At 47.4% G+C, this 25,401-nt stretch overlaps 8 protein-coding genes across 8 annotated transcripts; 5 read left to right on the forward strand and 3 right to left on the reverse strand.

The window, feature by feature from the left end:
* Positions 1-2,968: 2,968 nt before the first annotated feature.
* Positions 2,969-8,134, forward strand: FPOAC1_008751 (uncharacterized protein; the record flags this gene model as incomplete). Its single annotated transcript, XM_044853186.1, has 1 exon — positions 2,969-8,134. One exon carries the CDS (start codon positions 2,969-2,971, stop codon positions 8,132-8,134), a length of 5,166 nt encoding a protein of 1,721 aa, XP_044705856.1.
* Positions 8,135-8,409: 275 nt separating this feature from the next.
* FPOAC1_008752 (uncharacterized protein) lies at positions 8,410-12,952 on the reverse strand (the record flags this gene model as incomplete). The annotated part of the gene is made up of 5 exons (XM_044853187.1): positions 8,410-8,779; positions 8,828-9,297; positions 9,345-10,608; positions 10,682-10,840; positions 11,310-12,952. The coding sequence occupies 5 exons, from the start codon at positions 12,950-12,952 to the stop codon at positions 8,410-8,412; spliced, it is 3,906 nt and encodes a 1,301-aa protein (XP_044705857.1).
* A 467-nt stretch (positions 12,953-13,419) lies between these two features.
* FPOAC1_008753 (uncharacterized protein) lies at positions 13,420-15,160 on the forward strand (the record flags this gene model as incomplete). Its single annotated transcript, XM_044853188.1, has 3 exons — positions 13,420-13,604; positions 13,657-14,433; positions 14,485-15,160. The coding sequence occupies 3 exons, from the start codon at positions 13,420-13,422 to the stop codon at positions 15,158-15,160; spliced, it is 1,638 nt and encodes a 545-aa protein (XP_044705858.1).
* A 93-nt stretch (positions 15,161-15,253) lies between these two features.
* FPOAC1_008754 (uncharacterized protein) lies at positions 15,254-16,867 on the reverse strand (the record flags this gene model as incomplete). The annotated part of the gene is made up of 2 exons (XM_044853189.1): positions 15,254-16,102; positions 16,157-16,867. 2 exons carry the CDS (start codon positions 16,865-16,867, stop codon positions 15,254-15,256), a joined length of 1,560 nt encoding a protein of 519 aa, XP_044705859.1.
* Positions 16,868-17,956: 1,089 nt separating this feature from the next.
* On the forward strand, positions 17,957-18,685 carry FPOAC1_008755 (uncharacterized protein; the record flags this gene model as incomplete). The annotated part of the gene is made up of 1 exon (XM_044853190.1): positions 17,957-18,685. One exon carries the CDS (start codon positions 17,957-17,959, stop codon positions 18,683-18,685), a length of 729 nt encoding a protein of 242 aa, XP_044705860.1.
* A 700-nt stretch (positions 18,686-19,385) lies between these two features.
* On the forward strand, positions 19,386-20,826 carry FPOAC1_008756 (uncharacterized protein; the record flags this gene model as incomplete). The annotated part of the gene is made up of 2 exons (XM_044853191.1): positions 19,386-20,384; positions 20,431-20,826. The coding sequence occupies 2 exons, from the start codon at positions 19,386-19,388 to the stop codon at positions 20,824-20,826; spliced, it is 1,395 nt and encodes a 464-aa protein (XP_044705861.1).
* A 174-nt stretch (positions 20,827-21,000) lies between these two features.
* Positions 21,001-22,340, reverse strand: FPOAC1_008757 (uncharacterized protein; the record flags this gene model as incomplete). The annotated part of the gene is made up of 4 exons (XM_044853192.1): positions 21,001-21,314; positions 21,361-21,803; positions 21,855-21,984; positions 22,031-22,340. 4 exons carry the CDS (start codon positions 22,338-22,340, stop codon positions 21,001-21,003), a joined length of 1,197 nt encoding a protein of 398 aa, XP_044705862.1.
* A 1,748-nt stretch (positions 22,341-24,088) lies between these two features.
* Positions 24,089-25,338, forward strand: FPOAC1_008758 (uncharacterized protein; the record flags this gene model as incomplete). Its single annotated transcript, XM_044853193.1, has 5 exons — positions 24,089-24,244; positions 24,292-24,658; positions 24,707-24,824; positions 24,872-24,936; positions 24,986-25,338. 5 exons carry the CDS (start codon positions 24,089-24,091, stop codon positions 25,336-25,338), a joined length of 1,059 nt encoding a protein of 352 aa, XP_044705863.1.
* Between the last annotated feature and the right edge of the window lie 63 nt (positions 25,339-25,401).

A 25,401-nucleotide genomic window follows, 5' to 3' on the forward strand; every position in this document is an offset into this window, starting at 1 on the left:
GCCCTGACTTTGATTTCCTGTGCCCCTGATATGACAAGACCACCCAAGGTACTTAAATCCTTTACAGCCCGATGGGATGTACGGATTATTTATGTTGAATATTTTTAAAGTCGCAAAGCAAATATTTATCTCAGTAACAAGGTTTAAAGCGTAATCATTGTGCTATTGCATGTTCAAGGCAGTATGGAAGAAACTGACTTTAGTGAATTCTCAACAGTTCTCGTTGTCTCCAGAACCAAGCCAATGATATCTATTCCTGCTCGCAATGTAACAACGGCTACTGTGCTATCATGCACGAGTACCAAGTCGAACAGGATCAGTCTTTGGGATTCTCGTTCCTCGCCGGTCATCGTCATGACTGGGAGAATGTTGTATTCGTCAAGGACGGTGAATTCGTTCGAGTGGCCCCGGCGTGCCACGGTAAAGGTGACTAATGGTGACCACGCTAAAAATTGTCTGGAAATATGTATGATTTGGATGACTGACATAGATCTCGTAGGCCATTCCCATTTTCAGTAATCTCATTAGACAATGCATATTGCAAAGATGTCAAGGTGGCGGTACAACAGGCCATTCGAGCCGCATGACAGCTTGAAGTGTAGGTTGGCAGATGTGTTGGATGAACGGCTCCGTTATTATTACTCTGACGTCCTGTTAAAAATGTTTTTAGGTTACGGGTAACCACGAACCCGGGAATAGCGCCAGGTTTAGAACGACTGTGTCTTGATATTCTGATATTAGCTCAACGTTGGCTCAATGGGCCAGTTAAAAGTACGTCATCGCATTCCAGTCGTCACAAAGCCCGTTTCATGGATAAGCCTTATAGGTGACAACTAACGGAATCTCTAGTTTCCGAACAGGTAGTGTATCACACGTAACTATCAACTAGACATCATAAGTAAGTCAGATATGCGGAAACGTGTTGTGGTGGACCGGATACCCGGTGGGCACTAGAACTTCCTACTATCACCATGTCTAGTTTTGTCTGCTCCATTCAACAACGCTAGAGATGATGTACGGACCAAGCATTCCGTGTGTTTGGTGAGGACCACTGGCGTTATGACATTAAGCGAGGAACAGGCATGATACTAACGATCTCATAGGAGAAAAGTACGAGATGAAGTTGGGGGTCCCGTCTTTCCATGACTCTTGGGCTATTCTTAAGATGGTAAAGGCGTTTTGGGGAATATGAGTAGTCAAATTAATGATCACATTCTCATATTTTCGTAAGCACCTTGTTTTGGCTGTCCACCAAAATAATGTGCCTGTGGGGTAATAAGTAAAGTTTGATCAACCACGCTGGCTTAGCCTTGTCCCTTTCTGACAGTCATGGATCGACTACGTTGATGCCTATAGCAGTCATCCGCTGGATGATGCGGAAATCAAAGGCTAAATGTGGTATGGCGTTGTATTAATGACCAGGTTATCGTATGCCACGGCCCCGTCTGAGCGACGCTTCCCGAGCAGAGAGAAATGTAGACCCCTGATTTGAGGCTGCGCCAAGCCTAAGCCACCGGGAACAAGATCCGGACAAGATGTCAAGGGAAATGACATCAGATTTGTTGATAGGGCTGTATGTTGCGAGTTTGTGCCCACGCAGTTGAACTCCAAGACGGTATATTTGGGATCAGGCGGCTTGTAACATGCTGTATTTGACAGAATATGACCTCTTGTCTCTGTGATGATAGTGAATCAAAAACAACAAAAAGAAATTGTATTGTGTCAACCAGATCATTGTACGTCAGGGTGATATCTAGATCAGGCTTTCGTTATCCATTCTTCTCTTTTCGCTAGCAGCAACGCCAAGGACGCCGTTGAACAAATGGGATACTCAAGTCAAAACTTTGTTCATACTGACCTAAAGCCGTTGATGTAGTTCCAAACTTAGTCAAGTAAAGAAGGTCAGATTTAGTTTTACTGTCAAGATAGTCACTTTTCAGCTGTGGATGCAAGATGGAGCGGGAATCTAGATTAACGCAGTTCAACCTGCTAGGAGATACCCAATCACGTGTAGTTTGTATGACACTGGTGCATGGCAAGTGTGACAGCGGAGAACACCTTCCGCCGTTAACCCCAGAGCCGCAAATTGACTTGACGTCCACGTACGCCTGGACTCTGAACAACTTCAAGCATCTTCACTCTTAGCAATCGAGCAGGAAGCAACTTCAAAATGACCTTTGAATGTCACAAGCCTCTTCCATACCAAACCGGGCCGCAATCATAACCCCACAGCCGTGTCGCTTTCAGCGTTAGCCTACCCGTTTTCCCGCTGAAAACAGCATTTCCCCCAAATGAATCAACAACAAACGTTGGGAATCGAGGCAGAAACTAGCCACATACTTTGAGCTATCTTCTGCAACTGACACATTCCTTCGCCATGACGATCCACGCCAGATAATTATTTTCCAAGGATCTACAGGTCTATCCCCACATCATCATGCCATCAAAGGTCTATTTGGACCTAACAAGAAGGACTCAACTTGATTTCTGACTGGGCACTAGGAGATAAGAGAACTCATTAAGCTATGTGGGTATGTTAGCAAAATAACAAGGTTTAACTAAAGTCCAATAGGACGAAGGATCCGTATCCTAAATGGGACAGTGGTTGAGGCTATCACCAACGTTCCCTTGGCCTACACAATCATGGCCACAGAGAGGGACTTGGTGGGCTGCATCTAGGAACGTGACTTGACTATTTCTGCGCTGGTGGCTGCCTCTGATGTGATCAGTTATGATCTATCACAAACTGTTGGCAAAGTTGGGTCCGATTAAACTTCTACTCAACACAGCTGATGCACCACACAGATTATCCTCAAACTTATGGAGGTATGACGACATGCTACTTGCTGTGACGAGGATGAATGACTTACTCGGTATTATGGCAGAATTCTATATATCATGAGGATCGTCTCATAGATACCCCGGATCATCAGGTCGATCAATACCAACTCCAACGACCAATTCAAACATGGCCCGTAGAATGAGCTGGCGAGCCACAGTGGCTGCAATTCTTACCATCACTCCAACACTCACTCATTCTGCCCCATGCGATGCCCAGCGCACTGGCATGCTATATGCCGGTGGTTGTCCACTACCCGGCGTGTGCAGCTGGGGGACCTGCAACACCGTCACTATCGAACTCGATCCGTACAACTGCGGAAAGCGCAACAACTCCTGTGAATCTGGACAGCTTTGTGTTGCTGGTGGATGTTACTCCCTTGATCCTAGGCCAAGCCCGCAGAACTGTTCTACACCCTGCCAACCCGGTCAATGGTGTGCTAATGGCAACTGTGCGCCTATCGAGGTGATGACCAACTCTCGTCGATGCGGTAGTAACAGTACAGAATGCGGTCCAGGATCATTGTGTGTCAACGATGTATGTCAACAGATCGACATCGGCTCAGACCCAGCGTCTTGCGGGGCTTCCAACCAAACCTGCAGCTCTGGAAACTGGTGTCTTGATGGGACATGTGTCCCATTTATCCTCGGAACCAAGGTTCAGTCCTGTAAAAGGACTAGCGAATGCCCCTTCGGCGCTTCATGTCGTGGTGGCCTCTGTCGCCAAATCTCTATCTCTGCCGACACATACAATTGTGGTGAAGGTGCTTCGAAGAACTGCACCGCCGGTCAACTTTGCATTTCTGGGCAATGCCAATCCTTGAACATCACCGCAGAGGCTGAAACCAAGAGTTGCGGACCTTCTAAACAAGGCTGCGATCCTGGTTCTTACTGTTCAAAAGACAGGTGTTTGCCTTTATCCGTCTCGATTGACACCTCACAATGTGGCAATAACTCATCACTTTGCAAGGGAGGTCAGATGTGCGTCTCTGGCCAGTGCATCGGTAATATAATTGACAAAACAAACACCCTAAGAGTTGCTTGCGGTACTGGGTCTGGAGGACCTGGAGCACGTACCCCTGGAGAAACCCAGAATGGAGACGATAGTTCTCCAAGAGGAACGAGTGGCGAAAACGGTAGCAGCACTGAAAATCCAAATCAGCAAGAACCTTCTGCTGATGACGATGGTGCAAGCGGGGACGGTTCGGGAGACTCGCCCACTGGTGATGGAGCGACTTCAGCTCGACCGCAAGGGAACTCCAAGGGAACCTCTGGCAGCGGTACGAGCGAGAACAGTCCAAATTCTGACTCTAGCTCGGGAAATGATGGACAGAATGAGGACGCCTCTTCGGGCCTGAGTAACCCCCAAGGACAGAATGGCGCAAACAGCCCAGCCGCACCTACTTCTACCTGCAATCCAGAATGCACTGGTAACTCTGTCTGCATTAACAGTCAGTGTTCTACTGTCCAGAGCTCTGCTTCTTGCGGCGCATCGTCCAGCCGTCTTCTTCGTTTGTTGAAGCGCCAAGCGACAGCATGCCAATCAGGCTTCTCATGCATCAACAACGAGTGTGTCGCTACGACAGGGCCAGTGAACTGTGGTGCATCAGGAGTCAACTGTCCACTCAATTACGCTTGTATACAGAACTCATGCGTGGCACTTGATGATCCATCCTCTTGTGGTGGTGATGTCTGTGGCAGTGGCGAGGTTTGCTTGGGCAATGTATGCACACCAAACGTTGCTTTGGCTGGCTGCAACAACGTGTCTTGTGCCACCGGAGAAACTTGCCAGGCTGGAGCGTGTGTTGCTATCGATAATACCGGTTCTGGAGGTACTGCCGACCCCCAGGTACCTGGTTCGGGCAGCGACACCACCACCAATGGTGATGGTGCCTCGTCTGGTGAAGGAGCCAATACAAACCCAGGTGGGGGTCAAGGAAGTGGTGTCCCTGCAGACCCGGAGTCACAAAGCGGACAAGGCCAAGGATCAGGAGGAGACACTCCAAGCTCCGGAACTGGCTCATCATCAGGAAACGACTCAGGATCAGGCAGTGACAATGGATCTGGTAGTGGAACAAACTCTGGTACTGGTTCAACTTCAGGAAATGGTTCAGGTGACGAGTCTACTTCCAATGGCGGTGCCAGTGGCAACTCAAGTAATGGATCGAATGACGGCAACGGATCCGGTACAAGTTCGGGCTCAGGCTCAGGCTCGGGAGATGACTTGACAGGCTCGCCTTCGGGTAATGGCTCAGGTTCTGGTGGTGGCAGCAACGACAACGCTGGTACCGAGCCAGATGCGGGATCTGGTTCAGGTAGCGGAACAGGCGCAAATGGAGACAACTCTGGGACAGACCCTCTAACTGGCTCACCTGCCGGTAACGGATCTGGCACGGGGAATGGTGACAATACGGATGGAAATGATGGCAATTCTGGGACAGATCCTGTTACTGGCTCGCCTGCTGGAAATGGATCTGGTTCAGGCTCTGGCGCTGGCTCTGGGGATGGCGATGATGGAACTGGTGACAATTCTGGTACAGATCCTATCACTGGTTCACCGTCTGGGAATGGTTCTGGATCTGGAGACGGCAACGATCCCGATACTAGTAGCATGATTTCCGATGGCGCTGGTACGGGCCCAGAAAGCAGTACTAGCACAGTAGGAACTGGCTCAAGTCAGAGTGCTGGTCCTGAAGGAGACGATCCTGGAGACGATAGCACTGGAGATGGTGGCGCTGGAGGTAATGCCTCACAGACTGCACCACCGCCCAACCTCACCGGAGGACCTCAAGGAAATGGTTCAGGTGGCAATGGTGAATCTGAGTCAAGTGATTTAGAACCATCCAGTATACAAACAGACTCTGACCCTGCAGAGTCGAATGGTGCATCACCATCCGGGGGTGATGGTTCTGGAACAGCAGATCCCACAGACGACCTATCTCAAAGTTCAATCCTATCTGAAGGTGCACCTATTGTCAACCCCGGTCCAACCTCAGCGATACCCTCAATAGAGGCAACCAGCACTAGTATCGGACTTACTGGAGTTCCTCAGGGAAATCCATCAAGTCGAGACTCTGAAGGTAATGGCTCGTTGACCACAGATGTCAACAGCGACGGTAGTGGCTCGGAATCCTCACCCACAAATAGTGGTGATGGAGATGCACTGTCAACTCAGGAATCTCAAACAGATGGGACTTTGCCTACTTCTACGGCGGATGGTACAGATCCTGAAGACCAGACAACAGCAACCGGCAATCTACCCTCCGAGACTGGCTCTGTCCCGTGTACTGTGGATGGGGATTGCAGTGGACTTTCTACCGGGTTGTGCGCACTCTCTGATACAGCTTGTGTTTGCCTCGATCTTATTTGTCAACCGGATCCTGGCGCTGGCGCTGGCAGTTCCTCTGGCGGCTCAGGTCAAGAAGCTGAGCCAACTAATGGGCAGTCCACAACAGTCACGGACCCTGGCTCTTCACCTACCGACGGGTCCCTGGCGTCATGCTCAGAGGATAGCGACTGCATCCTCAATGTTGATCTTTGTGTTGTCGCAGGAGTCAACATTTGTGGTTGTGTAAATGGCATTTGCGTTGAGACCACCGACCCTGATGGCGTTTCCTCACTGTCTGACAGTTCTACAACAACTTCCCAGACGCAGGACGCGGGCAATCCAGAGCCCACAGATGACACAGACGTCACAGCATGTTCAGAAGATGCCGATTGCGTGGCAAATGCTGCACTGTGTCTTGATGGTTTATTGAACCTTTGCGCTTGTGTTGATGCTGTCTGCGTCTTGGCAACTGCTTCTGAAGACAACACTGTTTCAGCAACTGCCACGGCATCTCAGACTCAGGAAACAAATGGTTCTACACCTACTGAGGGTACTGAAACCACCAGTTGCAATGAGGATGACGACTGTGTTGCGAATGCTGGTCTATGCCTCAGTGGACTCTTGAACATCTGCGCCTGTGTCGACGCTGTTTGCGTTCTTACCACTGACCCTGACGACGACGCTACATCACAGACCCAAGACGCAGACTCTTCTACAGAAACAAATGGCGCTGAGGTCACAGCGTGCATTCAGGATAGCGATTGCACGGCAAATGTGGGATTATGCCTTGACGGTCTCTTGAACCTTTGCACTTGCGTCAATGCTGTTTGTGTCCAAGACACAACCCCCAGTAGTACTCAATCTGCTGATGGCGCAGACAACACGGCAACTCCTGGCGGAGATGGGTCAAGCACTTCAGTAGCCTGTTCTTCAGCTGACGACTGTGTTGCCGATACATCATTATGCTTGCTAGGTGGACTCAATCTGTGCATCTGTCTGAACGCGGTGTGTGTTCTGGCCGACCCCAGTTCCAGCAACAATGGAGATGATGGGGCTGGATCAACTGACGTGGGTTTGATCGGGACAAACCGACGAGTTTCGTGCACGGCAGATAGCCAGTGTACAGCCGCCCTTGGACTGTCTGTACTGGGTATCTACGCCTGTGTGGACCTCCTTTGCCAGCTTCAACCTACAGCAAGCTCCACGGATGGAAGCCAGCCAGCCTCAGAAACAGGGCTGGATAGCGTGCCGACGACTATTGGTGCAGTGGATTGCTCAACAGATTCAGACTGCGTAGCTGCTATCGGCGCTGACGCCTTGGGTCTGTTTGCTTGCATCGATCTTATTTGCCAACAGACTGCAACAGCAACAGGAGCTATTCCCTCGGCCACCGGAGCTCCTTCTGCAAATAATGCGGCTGACCGCGAATGTTCTTCCGATAACGAGTGCGCTGTAGCGCTTGGTGCGGGGGTTTTGGGCATATTTGCTTGTGTTGACGCTCTTTGCCAACGAGTTTCCAACACCAATACCGGGTTTGCCACCGTCACGACTGGCACTACTCCTGCTCCAACTGGTGGCTCAGGCGATACCTCTGTAATCTGCTCTAGTGATTCGGACTGCACAGTGGCAGGCGAGACATGCTCTTCTGGTGTCTGTCGCGCGGCAACTTCAAGTACCGGTAGCGGAAATGATGGATCGTGCAGCGACGCTACCGACTGCCTATTATCAGTCAACCCACTGTGTGCGGCTGGTCTTTGTATCTGTCTCAATGGCGTCTGCGGGCCTGACTCGAGCCAGATAGACACCTGTACATCAAACGCGCAGTGCGACAGCGGGAAAATGTGTCAAGAAGGTGCGTGTGTCGACGAGGTTACCTGCGACACGCGACAAGACTGCGTAGTTGGCCTTGATTTATGCGCGTCATTGGGTATTTGTGTATGTGTCAATGGATTGTGCCGCTTGCTATGAGAATTTGGGTTTTCTTGTATCTCATGACGGAATCTCTGTCGCAACGAATTTCTTTCTTTCTACCATAATATTGCAACGACAGCAACTTAGGATGGACTTCACTTTTCCCTGTCGTTTTTTGTATTTAATTCTACTACTGTACATCATATGTTTAATATTACTTTTATCACAACTGAAATGTTTCTTTTGAGGGTGACTTTTTTTGTTTGCTCATGTAACCAGTGTGCTCGTCTATACAAGGTTGTGGCTAATCGAGTCAAGTTATCCAAATGAGATTAAAAGAAACCCAGCGCTGAATCATTATCGTCTGCCCACTCATACGTCGGCACCGAAATTCCAGCGTTGGTCATGGACTCGCACCATGTATTGTAACCGCTGATGATGGAAGCTGCTTCATTCTCTGCTACATTTGGCATAAATGTCGGGTTTTCGCAGTATGTACGTGTGCCGTCCTCGTTTAAATGAGGCCAGCACAGCTTAAGCGTGATGTCGCGGCACTTGGAGCTGTTGGGGTTGAGCTCGGCCATGCCGCCCATGACGGTAAGGGAGGCTTGGATCTGCGACCGCCAGTCTGGCGCAAGAGCGTGATGAGGGTTCTGCCTGAGGCAATGTACAGGGATCAAAGTGGCATGGAATAAGAAATACCTGTCTTGTTAGCAACTTGTTCATGCCAGATTTAGTCCTGAAACTCACAGGATATAGAAAGCAGCTAATCTTGAATGTCTGCGAGATGTCCAGTAACTTTGTATATGCATGACAGACTCCTTGGCCGCGTCGAGACATCTAAATACTGCCAAATTCTCACTGCTGGTCAAATTCTGCTGTGTATTTTGTGCTGATGATCTTGCCCATCTGACCAAGAAAGGGCGGTACATAACGATACGTAGATTTCTATAACGCCATTCTGAGATACCCATACCAAGACCATACTCAGAGTCTGGTGGAGGAACGGTGCGGTAGTAGTATGGTACTTGCGCAAGCCAAGAGCCGATGCAAACGTCGTCGAGAGTGATGAGTTCTGTGGCGGATGGGAAGGGGCTGGTTATGAGGCGGTTGTAGACTGTCATTGTGCTGAGATGGTAGGCTGATTGGACGCGAATGTAGGTGTACATGGTAATACCGTCGACTTCTGGTGGACAGTGAGTTGAATCGTGGGTGAGATCCTGGGGATGTTAGTGATTGGGATTCCTGGGGTGCGATGTATACTGACCTTTTCATGTATGTTCTGGGGGAACGCGGTCTCGACACCAGCCTGAGGCCAGTTAAGCGGTCTCCCATAGGTGATGGTAGCGCCTACATCAAGTACACACAAACACCACCATATCCTACGTCTCGTCTCACTTTGTAAAGGTGACAGACTGTTCCCTTCCAAATCCTTGTGGAGACCCAGTCCGATGGCCAGCCTAATAGCAAGTCCGCCATAGTTGAATCCGGTATTTGGTTTATTCCTTTTCTGCATATAGTTGGACGACAAGCTGAATGCCTGCACGAGGGTGAGATTGCCAACCTCGAGGTAATTTGAAAACAAACTCTTTTGCGCTGCTTGAAAGATGGGAAGATCAGTCGCATCAGCTACATTACTGCTCGCAAAGGATCCTAGAGCCGCTAGGATGTTTGCTAGAGTGTTCCAGTGGCCTTTGTTGGCGCATGGTAATGTCCCTGCGTATTGGGCTCGGAAGGTAGGCTCGTGAACAATGGGGAATGTGGGATGGTAAAAGACGAAGAAAGCGTCGATGAGACTTTCGACGGCGACTCTAGTCAGCATAGCTTGTGAGCGGAACCATTGTGAATGATCTGAGTGCTGCTGGAACAAAGATTCGATCTCGTGGAGTGCAACGTCATTGTCCACCTCTTCACCGTCTGGGCGGGCTGATAAGATCTGTCGTAAAAGAGCGGATCCTGACGCAGCTCCATAATAACCTCTTTTCTGGTCCCCGATGGTCAAGGAAGCCATACCATCCATGATGGCTTGAGATGGATTGCCGTCGACATGATTTGTTATAGACCAGCTGGCAGGATCGTAGGTCCCCCATGACGTTTCCTGCTCGTTCCATTCGAAATCATCGGCGGTAGCTGGGGCAAATTCAAATGCAGCATCTTGCGAACCAGCCCATAGTCCAGCACTTGCTTCCAATTCGCCGATGGGTGCCAGCAGGAATGGATCCGCAGTTAGGTTCGCTATGTTGGATTGACCCGCCAAGTAAAAGCCGGGGTCTGTAGTGGGAGTCGGTAGTTGCATGAGATTGTCTGTGGTTCCTGGAGTGGTAGCAGGCAGGCTGACTAACCCTGGGGTTTGTGCTAGTGTTGGTGCTGGTGTTGACTCTGGAACCTGTGGTGTGGGTTCTTGTGCTTTACTTTGAGCTAGTAGTCCTTCTTTGGACTCTTCTAGCATCTCTGCGATTTGACTGTCGGTGTAGTGGCGCCGAAGAACAGTTTCGGCTTTTTCCAGACGTTCTTCCAAGAGAGTGAGTTGTCTATGTATGAGTGTCAGTGGCTAGCGTTGATTGAAGCGTAATCGTTGATCGACAGGGCATTCGTGCATTGTACCTTCTGGTTAACCTTGTTCTACTATGCTTGTCGTATAAACAGTGACGCCTGTACTTTCGACAGATGGTGCAAACGGGCATGACACCGTCGCATTTGACTTTGCGCCTCCGACATTCGCGACATGTTGTGGATTCTTCTGCTGCTGGTGGTGGTTCATTCCTAGGAGTAGCTTGGGCTGAAGCTGGTTTTGTCGTTTTCGAGTCCATGAGTTTTGAGATTGATTTAATTATGCATTTGAAGATGAGTTTGGTAGGATTTAAAAGGTACGAACGAGAGTTGAAGAAATGAGATGACACTCGCCCTGACCCTTGTTCATCCCCGCAATTGCTCTTGGCCCCCGTATTGAAAAGAGTTAGCGTCTTTTCGGCCCGACTTAAACACGAGCTCTTGCTGTAATAGGTTTTCAGGGTAGCATTAGTTATAGGCTGACGGTTACACAGGCAATCCTTTCAACTGCATGGCCTACGATGTATCAACAGGTTCTCATTATTTCCTGTTGATTTTATAGCGTCATTTAGTAGTCACATTGAATCAAGTGTATTGCTAAAAATAAAGAACGCTATATGCTACAGTATGTATCATGCCTCATGGCCGCCGAAAAGGATGAGCTTCTGTGTTCAAAACATACAGATCCAAGCTAACAAGATCAGGTGGTGAAAATATGAGATAAAAATATTTGAGTGTCTCTGACAACCAGAAACTCTCCATGGAATCTGTTTGCTTTGTATCCACGTTCACAACATCTTCAATTGCTGCGTTTCCGTGTGGAGTGGCTGTAAATCGAACAATCGATTCAAACATATCCCATGCCATGTCCTGCCAGATCGGATCCGCTGTAATGCGGTACATGATAAAGATACTTTCGATGGCTTCTGGCCTAAGAAGATATCTCGGATCTCGGGCATGTCGAAAACCTGGGGGAATGCCATCCCTTGGGGGATTCCAGCGCTCCTTGTCGTACACACACGGTTCTAGACTCGGACAGGCCAAGAGGTTGAAGATTTCAGGCATCATGCCCGTGGGAAATGACTTGTATGCCCATCCGCATCCGCGGGCAAGTCTTTCTCCAATGTTGACATGCTCTTCAATGCCCAAAAGCTTGCCACCAAGAGCAAACATACCTCCAGTGAAACAGGTAAGATGCTGGCTCTCGGTGCTCAGTTCGATTCTTTCATTGACGCGGGCGTCACCAGAAAACAATACGTCGTCCTGTCCCGGCAGCATAGGTCGGTACAGTAAATGCTTCACCACTACATCCATAGCTGTGCGGTACATGGTGGGATAATTCTCGTCTACGCCACCCAGCAGTGCATGCATCTTCGGGAGGTACTCATAGAGGGAATCGGCCAGTGCTCCAAGAGAGAATGTGTTGTCGTGTGCTTGCTCGTTCTGAAAGTCGAGACTGAGGGGCCACATTCCTGGTAATAACGTGCTGTTCTGAACCTTGACAAGAAACTGCGTTACTCGATCTGTGGCATCGTAGAATTTGGGATCGCCCGTCAGCATTGAAAGTTTGGTAAATTCCATGACCAAAGAACTGGGCGAAGCAGAAGGATCATGGACTCCCGCGACCTGCTTTCCGTTCCGGGCATCTTCAAAGTTTAGCCAGAAGCCAGGTAGTCTGTTGGGTGTGTCGAAGGCAACGTAAAGCATTTCTCCCAGTTCAATGGCTTTCTGGAGCAATACCTTTTCGTGACTTAGTTCGTAGGCACCAAGAAGACCACCGAGGTGACGAATTGTCGTTTCGAACAAGTTGACAGCACCTTCATGAGGTTGTCCCCAGTCAAGAGTTGCAGCCGCTTGGGCAGCCTCACTGAACTCTTCCTTGAGATTCATGATCCATAGCGTGTCCAGAGAATCCACCAACGTTGCTGCCCACCCACCAAAGGTGTCTTTACCCTGGGCAGTAAGAGGCGTCAACTCGTCCTTCATCCAAGCGTACTGCCTGTATGACTTGTAACTGCGAAGAAACTCATCGCGGACAGCTTTTTGACGACTTTTTGTGGTTGATGTCTGACGGAATTTGTTCGCATCTGCCTGGACACGAGGCAACTGGTGAGGCTTCTCCGTTGGTAGAGATTTGATGGATGAGGGAGGATAATATTGGCGTAGGGTTGACCAGTCAAATGTGCTTGGTACGAATTGTAGCCTTTTTGTTGGCGCTGATGATTTAGACACGGACGATAGATGCCAGAACAAGAAGAAAAAGAGAACTGCAGCGACCAGCGCTTTGCGCGATGATAAAGAGACTGGTCCAGGAAGCCAGATCATGATGTCGAGACTGAGTGTATGATAGAAACTCAGAATCAAAGGTCACGACAACTTGGCAACAAGAGTTGGAGACGCTCAGGATTGCTGATGTTGCCGCCAGTAAACGAGATGAAGGGAGGGAGAGAAGCAAGATTGCATCAGTCAAAAGAGTTTAGCCGCCGTCGCGGAGTCGGCAAAGAAGAAATAACCAATCATGAGACAATGTTGGTCAATCCATGTCCATATATCCCTGTTGAAACAAGAGACTGAACCAATACTAGATGTCTACTTTGTACATCACCTTGAAAATAGAAATATTTATGCTGTTGGTTGTGTATTGTCAACAAAAAAATGTAAATATAGATCCATTCTGTTGGTTGTGTCTAGCCAGGATGGCGGTCAACAAGAATGGTGATAGATATTCCCTCATCACGAATTTCACCCCTAAACAAACAATTCCTTTTCTTTGTACACCAGCTTAACTCATAATGCGTCGATTGTTGTGTTTGTTATTTGCCGTGACTGCAAATTGTGCTTCGCATTGCAACACAGAGCCTTTGTCACTTCCTATCCGCGATGTCCAAGTTCTTCCCAATGTCGAAAAGTCTCTCATGAAAGGAATCCCTGCAACTATCGGTTCACCAAGTCAAAACATTGTGCTTCTACCTTGGGCGTACGTCAAATAACGAGACATTATACGAATACATATCTAACTTCTGACTTAGAGAGTTGAACAACACTTGGATCTACGATGACCAACCCTACTGCGACAAAACAGTTATATGGAACGACCGAATTTGCGAAATCAGGAGAGGTGGGCTTTACGACGAGGCCGAATCGAAATCTTTCACAAAAGCGAGCGACATTGGAGATGCACGAGGTTCCACGAGTGAAATAGCCTTTGAGGGTGCAGAAACTGGAATAAAGAAACTCGTCTCTACCAGTCTCGCCGGCACCGACAACATTACAATAGAGGGAGCACCAGCTGTCGAGGATCTACCAATTGGGATACCACGTCTTAAATGGGATGCAGGCTACACAATGCTCCATCCGCTTGGTTTGGGCTCAAATTCAACATACCTCAACGCCCTCAAAGAGGCTGGCAAAATCAGTTCAAGGGTCTGGTCAATATTTTGGGGGAGGATGTGGGTAAAGACTCCTATTGATGGTTCACTGGTGTTGGGCGGATATGATGAGGAAAAGGTAATCGGAAAGAATTATACAGCACCTCTTGTCTATGACGATTATACAGGCACTGCAGGTTGCTGGACCGGGATGAAGATTACCATATCCGACATTAGAGTCAACTTCCGCGATGGATCTGACGAAAGCATCTTTCCGTCCAACACAGCTCTACCATGTTGCATTGTCCCTCAGAGACAACTTCTTCTCGAGGCACCTGGTGCATACGTCTCCAGATTTGAAGAGGTGACTGGTAGCAATCATACCGACACTTCGTATGGCCTCCACTGGTCAGCCCGTCTATTCGATGCCGATGACGTGTAAGTTTGTTTCCCAGCATTGGTATGACGATAATGTATCTAACAGGTCAGGTTTGATGGCGACATCACTTTCCATCTTGACTCCGGTCTTCAAGTCAGGGTACCGAATGATCAATACATTGTCCCTTTCGTCGACATTGATAGAAGTGGTGCTCGAGTCACAAAACCAAAAACAAAGGAGCTCTTGATGAATGGCGTTGCACACCAACCGGCTACCCTCGGCCGATACTTTCTTACTGCTGCATACCTCATGGTGAATCACGATGCAGGAACATTCACTCTATGGCAAGGTAATCCTACTCAAAGAAGCAAGTTGGTAAAGGTATTCGATCAAGACACGGCCGATAAATGTGGCAAGGACGCCACCGGTATAGTGCAAGCAACAGTAAGCGCAACTCCAAAAGAAGAAAAGGAGGAAGAATCAGCAGATGAACCGGAATCATCGTCTTCTCCCTCGGCAGCGATCATTGGTGGCGCAGTAGCTGGTGGTGTAGTTGGAGTGGCAGTGATCTGTCTAGCAGTATTCTTCATCCTGAGGCGAAGGAGAAAGGGCAGGGCGGAGACTTCACATCCGACTGATGTACAGGTACATGCTGACAAGGGAGACTCTCAAACATGGTGCCCTCCTCAAGAGATGGCAGGATCTAAACCAATGCCCGCAGAGATACAAGGGCAGTCACATTTTGTTTATGAGTTGGATGGTGGTGCGCGCAAATCCCGAATATGAACGGCTTAATTAGACTGTAAAGTTGCGTAAAATATGTAATTCATGTGCTTTTCTATCCTCGTCTCCTCTGATATCTCACTCGCCTTCTTCCCCCTAGCACAACCCAAAGCTGATGTCGTGTTTTGTCATGATATAGGACAGCCCTCTTGGCCCAAAGGCTCGTGGATCTGGATCATCCCAGAGTAAGTTTACTATCCGTGCTCCTGTTTTGACAGCTCCAGGTGTGCGCTCGGCTCTACCAACCAATCCTGCTCGGAAAACCCTAATATGTTGTTCAAGCTGCGCGCAAGAAGCCATGATGACTCCAGGCCAGAGAAGCATACGACGATAAGGCGAGTTTCCAACGAAAAGAGTATAGAAGGCAGTCATCGTCTTGACAATTCTCTCATCGAGCTCCATCGCCAGATCAGTGTCTGAAAGCATATCCAGACAAAATGCTGAGTGCAGGTACACAATCAGAGCGTTCTGATAAATGATTATTGAGCCGGTGCGCCCTTCGACAGGACGGAGACTGTTGAGGTCTTCTTCGTGCGGGTCATATGCATTCAGCTTTGCTATGAGATACTCATATTGCTTTCTCAGCGCTGGAGACTCTCCCAAGCCCAGATTTTCCTCTTCTCGACGAGCCTCGACAAGCTGGTGGATCTGTGGTACCATCTCGAACAATGCCTGACCGAAGCCAAGGAGGAACCCTCTTGATTTATATCCATCAAGAATATCGAGGGAATGTACAGAAGGATCAATTTCCACATTCTCTTGACGAAGCATGTTTCGAGGAGAAAGAGCCAACTTCATTGCGTGGTATGTATACATCTCCAAAAGGAAACCTCGCAGATACGCAAGCTCATCGTAGGGTTGACATGGTGATGTCAGTGTAGCAATGTATTCACGACTTGCTTTAAGATGAAGATAGATTGCACCGCGTGTATTGCCATAAATGTGCTAAGTGGATTTGGTAAGTATGCATCTTGGATCTTGGGGAAGTGAGCGACTTACATCATAGATACAGAGTAGTTGCAGGATCAACAGGATCTGCGAGGTTCTGGTCGATGTAGTCTGTTGGACCATACCAGGTGTCACCTGACCTATCTCATAAGAGATCAACGTTTGTAGACCAGCCAAAACATTTGCGTAGTGACCTCTTGTAGCTACTTCCAAGCCACGAGCTTTCGAATTGTTGATCAAGAGATGGGCTCCTCCAATAGCGAGTACACAATCCAGAATAAGCTCGTTGTTGGAAGCCAATGGAAGTAAATAGTTGACAAAAGGGTTTCCACATTCGCTCGGCCCTCTTGTAAGCATATCAGCCGTGACATCCAGGTACTGCTGATAAAGTGGTTTCGAATCGTCGCTTAGATAGGCCAGATTTCCATACGTGGGGGCCATCGGTATGGATAGCGACGAAGTGGTGTCCTCTGAAACCGCCCGAACCATGCAAGCACTATAGTTGACTTGAGAAAAGTGGCTTTCCAAGACACCTTCAGTATGGGAGCCAAGTTGTCTATCTCCCTGATCTCCGTTGGGAGTGGGCCAGACACACTCTTGTCTGGTACGAACACAACCTCCGCATATTGGCTTTGCTTCATCACACTTTTTACGTTTCGATCGACAAGCCATGCAGCCATTTTTAGATCGTGGATGGTTTCGACGCCATTTAGAAGGAAACGGAGCTCCTCGATATGGCAATTGCTGTTGTTGAGTTTCCATTGTGTATGAGCATATAATTTGGGTGACATGAATCGTGGAGATTGAGTCAAGAATAAGTACTCGGAATACGAGAGAGGCAGCTTGACTTGAATCTGGTAAAAGCCACAACGCTTAGCTGGATGTAATGCGACTAGAGCTGCAACAAGTCAGTGTTGGCAGGGGTTTGTTATCTAAACGCTTATCGGTGACAGCTGTAAGGCTGAACTTGTTCACCTGACAAGGATGATAGAGTCGTAATAAAATCCTTTGTAACTTTATAGTTGCAATATAGTAATTATTTCGAACCACAAGGAAATGGTAGGATTTGTGAAGCAGATTAGCTATGCTGAATGGTCCGGCTGGAGGAGCAGGATTCCTGACCAAGGCTTTGATCAAAGCCACTGCCAAGGGAAGAATCAGAAATGAATCCAATGCGGTGACCTCATGAAAGAAGGCTATATCGGTACTAGTCTGAGACAGTAGGCGCTAGCCCAAGGGTTCAAGGGACCGGAAATATATACTAAACATCAGAATAAACTACTGGAAACGGGTTAATAACGAGGGAGTCAATCATCTATTGCCTTCATGTCCTTTCAACTAATTCTGCGTTTGGTTGTATATATAAGTTCAAGGTGTATTGATTCTAGAAACTTTGTACTGATAGAAGATCTATATGGCGTACTCTCTCATGAACTCTCTGCATCAGAGTCATTGCATGTAAGTCTAGGTTAAGTCGACTGACCCAAAATGGTAAGTTTCTAGAGTGTTTCCTATCAACGGCAATTTATCGGCCCCTTTCAGATTACTAATCATCAAGCCCCCAAATATTAGCCAGGCTTGGAGCAAACAATAAACTGCGTACAACTACCAACAATACAATACTCTGTCATGCGCCGCTGCCGTACATGATAGCTCTGTGAACTTGGCCATAATTAATGGTGAGATTCGGCGGAATGACCCTCCGAGGCAAGGCAAATATGGCGTCACCTTTTGCTTGATATTGTATTGATGAACGGCACTGATAAGCACGTCTCTCTAGACAACAGACAGACACTCTCGACACTCTATTATTAACTATCCTTTCAGTATCGCGATAACACGTCCAAGGAAATGGAGAGCTCATCAAAGACTGTCGCATTCTTCGGTGCTAGTACTGGCATCGGTCTATCAGCACTCAAAGAAACCTTGGCCGCTGGTCACCACTGCATCGCGTTGTGCCGAGTTCCTGCTAAACTGGAAACCCTCAACGCTGAACATGGCCATCTCCTTGATATCGTCGAGGGAAATGTCTATGACTCAGACGCTGTGAGTAACTGTTTACTCAAGAAGGACGGCAACCTCGTGGACGAGATCCTCTTTTCAATCGGTGCCAAACCTGTCCTCTGGAAGATGACTCTCGATGACCCCAAAGTTTGCCAAGTCGGCATGAATGTTGTTCTGGAATGTGTCGCGCAACTCCGAACCAAAAGTGCTGCTGGAAGACCACTCATAGTCGCCCTCAGCACAACTGGCACGTCCCGTTTTGGCCGGGACTATCCCTTGGCCTTGTTCTTGATCTACTCCTACGCTTTGAAAGTGCCTCACGAGGACAAGATCGCCATGGAAGAGAGGCTGGCTGGAAGTGGTGAAGACTTTTGCATAGTCCGAGCCAGTCTCTTAGTCAATGGCAAGAGCGAGAATCCTGTTCGAGTGGGAGTTGAGGACCCCAAGACGGGACGGCAGAGTCAAGAAATTGGATATACTATCTCGAGGGAAGATGCTGGCAGATGGATTACCAAGAGTCTGATATTGCAGAGGAATGCTGACTATGTGAACAAGATTGCGTCGATCACCTGGTGATGATATTCAATGACTGGATATGTTAGATACTGGTGAGGTGCTGCGGGAATGATGGACTTTTGGGATGTCATGTTGATATTATTATCAGTTTTGTGTCTTTTTTTAATTTCTTTTGATTCCTGAGGTACAATTGTTCGCCGACGAATTGATATATTTCTTTTATTTCATTCTTTTGTCTTTTGTCTTCCATTGTATTCAGATAAAATCTGTGAATGGCACAAGAGTCAAGCTTGTAAACTCAATCATGAGGCAACCCCTTATAGTTTAATTGGATTCTTTTATTTGCGATTTCATTTTAATCTGAATGGTGTTGTCAATGAATGAAAACAATCAATTGCCCCGGATGTCTCGGAAACATCCAACATACGAGCAATCAACAGCAGGGGTTCCATGCTTCGGCCATTTCTAGTTAGGGTATCTGTACACGAATACAGTATCCAAAGTGACTATCCAATTGTAGTTCGCGTCAGCAACTAGACACGACATCATCATGCAAGCTTCCCCTCTTTATCTCTAGGCAACTATATCTATGTATCAATTCGTCTTAAACTTAAATCCGCTATCCTGATTAGAATCATACGCCTAGGATATCTATAACAGCAAGATAGGCATTCGGTGTATCTTGGCTCTATCACCAACAATGACTTCTGATCCTGCGTACCACCTCTATCGTAGAAATGGTAAACAAACCATTCCGAGGATGACTTCTGGCACCTCAAAGGGTCCCGGTGATGAGGCGACTAGTTCATACTTTGAACACTCCACTGCAAAACGAATCAATACCGACTCGGTCTTTACTTCTGCTCTGAAGAAGCAGTACCCTGGGCTTGACCTCATTGTGGTCCCAGAACATCGGTGTAATCTGTTGGAGTATGCTGCCGCCGGCCACGCCACTTTCAATGCCATTCACGACAAGGGCGAAGTTCCTTCGTCACTTGAAGTAACCGTCTACCTGCCACCATCTCGTCGTATGGACGGCAATAAAGGACAACTGGCTGAGGAGATCATCTTTGGCAAGTTCCTCTACCAATGGCAAGGGGAAGAATTTGTCATCTACTTGGTCGACGGTCGTGATGGTGCCGAAGCGTATCCGCAGCTGAGGAACTACTACATCCTGACATTAAACATCCACAAAGCCGAACAGCTTGTACTTGCCGCCGGTTCTTGGGCAAGTGATCTCCATGATGAAGTGTGGGTTTTTGACCAAGGCGGGTTTGAAAAGGACAGAGAGCTCTGGAAGAGCGCTCAGAAATCGACATGGGATGCTGTCATCCTGGATCCAGACATGAAGGAATTACTCATCAACGACCACATATCTTTCTTTGAATCTAAGCAGACGTACAAGAACCTTGGCGTTCCATGGAAGCGAGGACTCATCTATCATGGCCCGCCTGGCAATGGCAAAACTATCAGTATCAAAGCCACTATGCATATGCTGGCAGACAGAACCCCCTCCATACCCACTGTGTACGTCCGCAGTTTGGAATCGTGGATGGGACCCCAGTACTCTCTTCATGTCATCTTTGAAAAGGCTAGGGAGTTTGCGCCCTGCTACTTGGTGTTTGAAGACATTGATTCACTTGTTACACCCATAGTAAGGAGCTACTTCTTGAACGAGGTCGATGGCCTCAAAGAAAATGATGGTATATTCATTATTGCCAGCACCAACCACTTGGAACTGCTGGACCCTGGAATTTCGGTAAGAATATTGGTTTCTCTAGCATAACCACTAACTAAGTTTGCAGAAACGTCCATCTCGTTTCGATAGAAAGTATTATTTCCCTGACCCAAATCTTGAACAACGAGAGGCATACTGCCACTTCTGGCAAAAGAAACTCAAGTCCAATAAGGATATTGAATTCCCTGATGAGCTATGCAGAGCCATTGCCGAGATTACAGATAAATTCAGTTTTGCCTATATTCAGGAGGCGTTTGTGGCGGCGCTTTTGGCCATCGCTGGGCGGTCTAAGGAAAAGTTAACAAAGCCGAGCTGCGTGGATGCTTGGATCCTGGTAGCCGATGATCAAGTGTCTGAAGAGATACGAGAAGCAGATGATCTGAACAAACTTGAGCTTTGGGTTGAGATTAGGAAGCAGGTCAAGATTCTCCGTGAAGGTATGGAGGACGAGGCTGATGCGTAGGATGGTTGTGATTTAGTCTTTTTAACGCAGGGCCATGAGGTAGATACATGTTATTTGGTTGTCTTTATGAGGAATAATGAATGATTGTCTTTGATATGAAAAAAATGTGTCAACGCATAAAGACATTCTCCCAATTCTTTTCTTCAAGAGCCTTCGATAATTCAACATCATACACTAAGCAATCTCAGCCTCAATCAACATTTCATATTGCTGTGGATCTGGCCAAAACTTGACGATTTGGAATCCAGCCCCTTCCAACAGATTCTCCCATTGACTCTTGGTCCGTTCCGAAGATGAGAGGAGAGACATCATCTGGACGTCCATGGTAGCCTGGCTGATGCTTGCTCCTTTTGGCGGTAGCACGATATCATAAATGAAAAGCTTCGAGTATCCCTTGGTCATGGCTCTTCTGGTGTGTTGAAGAATTTGTGTAGCTTCGGCATCAGGCCAGTCATGGAAAACGGCATGCATAAAATACACGCGACTCCCTACAGCTTGTCAATGATTGATCCCATTAGACCGGATGGAACGTACCTATTACTGGCTGAGGCTTGAAAAAGTCATGAACCTGAGCTGTAATCCTTTCATCGACATCAACTTGGCGAATAATCTCTGGAAGGTCCTGCAGAATCAGAGTTCCGGCAGGTAAATCAGGTCTCGCTTTGAGAACATGAGAGATGTCAATCCCTGTGTTACCCCCGACATCAACGACCAGAGGTTTACTCAGATCAGCGCCATCTATCAATTTGCTGGGGTCGTAGATCTTAGTCCATGGCGTCTTCCACGATGTCCAGGCCTCCATGTGTCCAGTGAAAGCTGCATAATACTCTGGGCTCTTTTGAAGTCGACCAAAGAAATTAAGACCTTCTGGGTCACTTGTTGCGTAGTTACTGTCTTCAGCTGAGGTCGGCTCTTTGTAATCGATTTTAGCAAGGTATTTGGGGAGACTTTGGCCAGCTGAGATATAATGCTGAGTTCTGTATAAAGTCAGTCACTAAAATAAAAGAGAATAATAGAACACTACTCACGCTGCTTCGAGCGATGCTCGGACTTTGGTGGATTCATCGCCTATTGCGTATGAGAATGGCGTTGGCTTGAACGTGTCTTGGTCTGTTTCTTCGACAACGTTAAAGGCTGACAGTAGGCGAAAAAGACGTCCTCAAACATGTTAGACTACTATAATTTAGATGAAGAAAACACTCACGAAGTAGATTGGTCTCAATATGTCTCCCTGACATGGCAACTAGATCATCAATAGTCTTTTTGCCACCACCAGCCTCGGTCCAAGCTTTCCAGATACCCAGGTCGATGCAAGTCTGTAGAGCAGCAAAGACAGCTGGATGTTCAAAACAGAAACCCCAGGCTCGCTCATATGGTGATTCAACTCTTGCCAAGAGACGACGAGCAGCCGCACGAACTCGCAGACGCTCTACTTCATCGCCGCAGAATTGATCTGGATGGACGCCATCAAGGGCAGCGATGATAGAGTCGGTCGAGTAACCTACAGAACCCATGTTCGGTGAAGAAGTTAGAACAGGAATACGAAGTAGGAGAGTATCATGGAAATGAACAAGTGGATATATCTGTATAAGTATACCAAGTATCGCTTCCCCGCTTGCTATGCAGTGTATACTCGGTACGACGCCATTCGTTTTACTTGTAAAGGCAAGTCAAACATGACTTTCATGCGAGTGACTTGCAGATCCGACATATCATTCAAGCTAATAGCCGACCGAGAAGTGAAATTAATAGCAGCGGATAACGGTTACCGGAACCTTTCCCGCTCCTGAGTGTCTCTCTGATGTGTCATCTTTTCACTGTCATTTAAAATTACCAGTCCAAGTTGTTGGTCGAGTCACTGCATGATGGTGTTAGTTACTAGGATTCTGATCCACGGCAACATCGGACACAACAATCACAGTCCGAGCACCAGTACACTCTGTACATAAGACAGTTGACTGATACCTCGGGCTGTCAGCCTCAACGGCCAAGACGCGGCTGGCGGAACTCGGAACCCGGGAATGTGAAACAACGATCATCGAAGTAGGCATCAGCTTTAACTCAACGCTCGTAATAACTTGAAACATTCTTCATTAATAGTTGTTTGTTGCAGATCAAGATACATGAGCTTGAATTTCTTTCGCATTACAACGCTGAGGCATTGAGATTGCGGTTACATGTTCTTCTATCACAAAGAAGAACCTAACAAGTACAACGCCACATGCCTTGAATGAAGACAAAGACAAAGCGACCAGGGTCACACAACTGTCAGTTGTGACAGTGGAACTTCCCCTCTATCCCGCATGTTTCTGTTGGTTTAGAATTGCTTTTTCCTGTTGAACCGAATATAACCTGACCAAACTGCATAAGCGAGCTCTCGCCTACAAGCGGGTCCGGGGAGACAAGAGACAAGTTTTGTTGGGTGCTTTTCGAGGCGTAAGTCCCGAAGTATACATTTAAAATTAACTCATAAAAAAACATAGTTTTTGAACCTAGATGCTGATATAGGTCCTGTCTAAAGGTATATATTATGACTCATAAAGTTAGAATCATAATAATTACCATAAAAGCTCTTGTTCTTTCTAAAGGTTAGTTGTCAAACACTTCCTTATCAACATTAACATTAATATCAATAAAACCACAAAGTTTGTCGAATTGGAATTCGTTTTGTTGAGAATCCTGCAAAGTTAAAGGAGGAAGGTTCTGGGGAGGAAAGGAAAAAGCTTGTAATTAACGCCGTAGCTTTCAACACGATAAAATTCAACACAATGGACAAGAGACAAGAGTGAAGAGAAGAGACACTATCTATACGACATCAGGCCTTGCCAAGGTTCTTCGTCAACGCGCTGTGGACCGCAAAGGAATATTCCTCGTATGATATTATCCACATCTAGACCCATCTTTACAAGTCACGGCTAACTAATATCTCCTCATTAACGGCTCGACGCTCAAGCCTCTGATGCTTCTAGGATCACCAGCAGTATTGCAAGTCTCAGTTTAGACCCAAATAAAGAACCTGTCACTTTTACCTATTGTGCTCAAACACGCTAGCCAGTACCAATGTCTCATTCTTTTCTTTTTCTCTGACGATGTTGATACTCTTTGAAAGCCCCTGACATGTTGATCTCTCTACGCCGATCAGGGGCCATGTAGTTCTTCTGAAGAGTCGATAAGGTTATATGTTCCGGCTGTTGGATCGGAGAATCCGACCTGACTGTTCCACCACATATTTGTTTCTTTATTCACTCTGTCGTCCACAGCCATGGTCAGCTACTATGGAGGTCTAGGCCCCATGCTCAATGCTGTACTCTGGGTGCAAGTGGTCATCTGTCTAGTCTTTGTTGCTCTTCGTATCTATACACGTTCTCATATCCTCCATTCAGTTGGCCCTGACGACTACCTTGTTATGATTGCATTGGTACTGCCCAATCAACCCAATATGAAAATAAACACTAACACTTTCAGGTCCTGCAGATAATCTACTCCGCTTTCGTCACTGCTGGAACAAAATATGGCGTCGGTCGAAGATTCAACGATATCGGGAACCCGGATGCATATTTCAAAGCTGTCGAACTGGAAGTTTACAGCCAGGTGGCCGGCATTATGTTGATTGGTGTTGGGAAGTGCGCTGTAGGCATCTTTCTTCTACGTATCGTTCGCAACAGATTCCAGAAGCTTTTTATATGGACCTTCCTTGCAGGCACTGTCGGTATCACGCTGTTTGCAAGTGTGGTAGTTGTGGTGCAGTGCGACCCAGTCGAGAGTACCTGGGATAAGAGGATCCCTGGAACATGTTGGATAGACTTTTCCAAGGTCGGACTGACTGTCGGATGTAAGTACCATTCCCTGTTGCAATTGTTTGGATACTGAAATCATGTAGCTTGGTTCGTTGTTGCCGACTTTTGCTTTGCCATTCTTCCCTGGTTCGTCATCTGGGAGCTGAACATGAAGCAGAAAGAAAAGATAACAGTTGCTTGTGGATTGAGCCTTGGAATCTTGTAAGAAACTCTTATCCAGAAGACGACGTTTTTAACTAAAAAGTCAGTGCTGGAATATGTGGCATTGTCCGAACAGTCGCCCTTGACGGACTTAATGCTAACGAGCACATCTGTGAGTATCCTGTATCTACTTTCAACACCAGCTCGCTAACTGTTTATAGATGATACGGTCGACATGCTCATTTGGTCCGCTACTGAAAGTACAGCCACAATAATGTGCTCTTCCATTCCTGTCCTACGCCCTCTCTATGTACGCTTCCGATACGGGAGTAAAGGCGATAGCTCTGGCGGCAACAGTAGTTATAAGCTTCCTATGTACGGCAATCACAGTGGCAAGAAGTATGGAACTGGCACACGGACAGAAGCGCCTGCTGGGCCGTCCCATCAAACAGTAATCGTTTACAATGCCAACAACGCCAGTGACGAGAGTATCCTACGCGATACAAAGACCCAAAATAATGGTGGCGGGATCAGAAGAACAGATGAGATATCAATCAGCTATGGAGAGATTTAAAGAGACGGTGAAAGATTTAATCATGTATCAATTCGTCACTTAATCACGAGACGTACTTGGTTC

Source organism: Fusarium poae, chromosome 3 (genome assembly GCF_019609905.1).
Source record: "Fusarium poae strain DAOMC 252244 chromosome 3, whole genome shotgun sequence".
NCBI lineage: Eukaryota > Fungi > Ascomycota > Sordariomycetes > Hypocreales > Nectriaceae > Fusarium > Fusarium poae.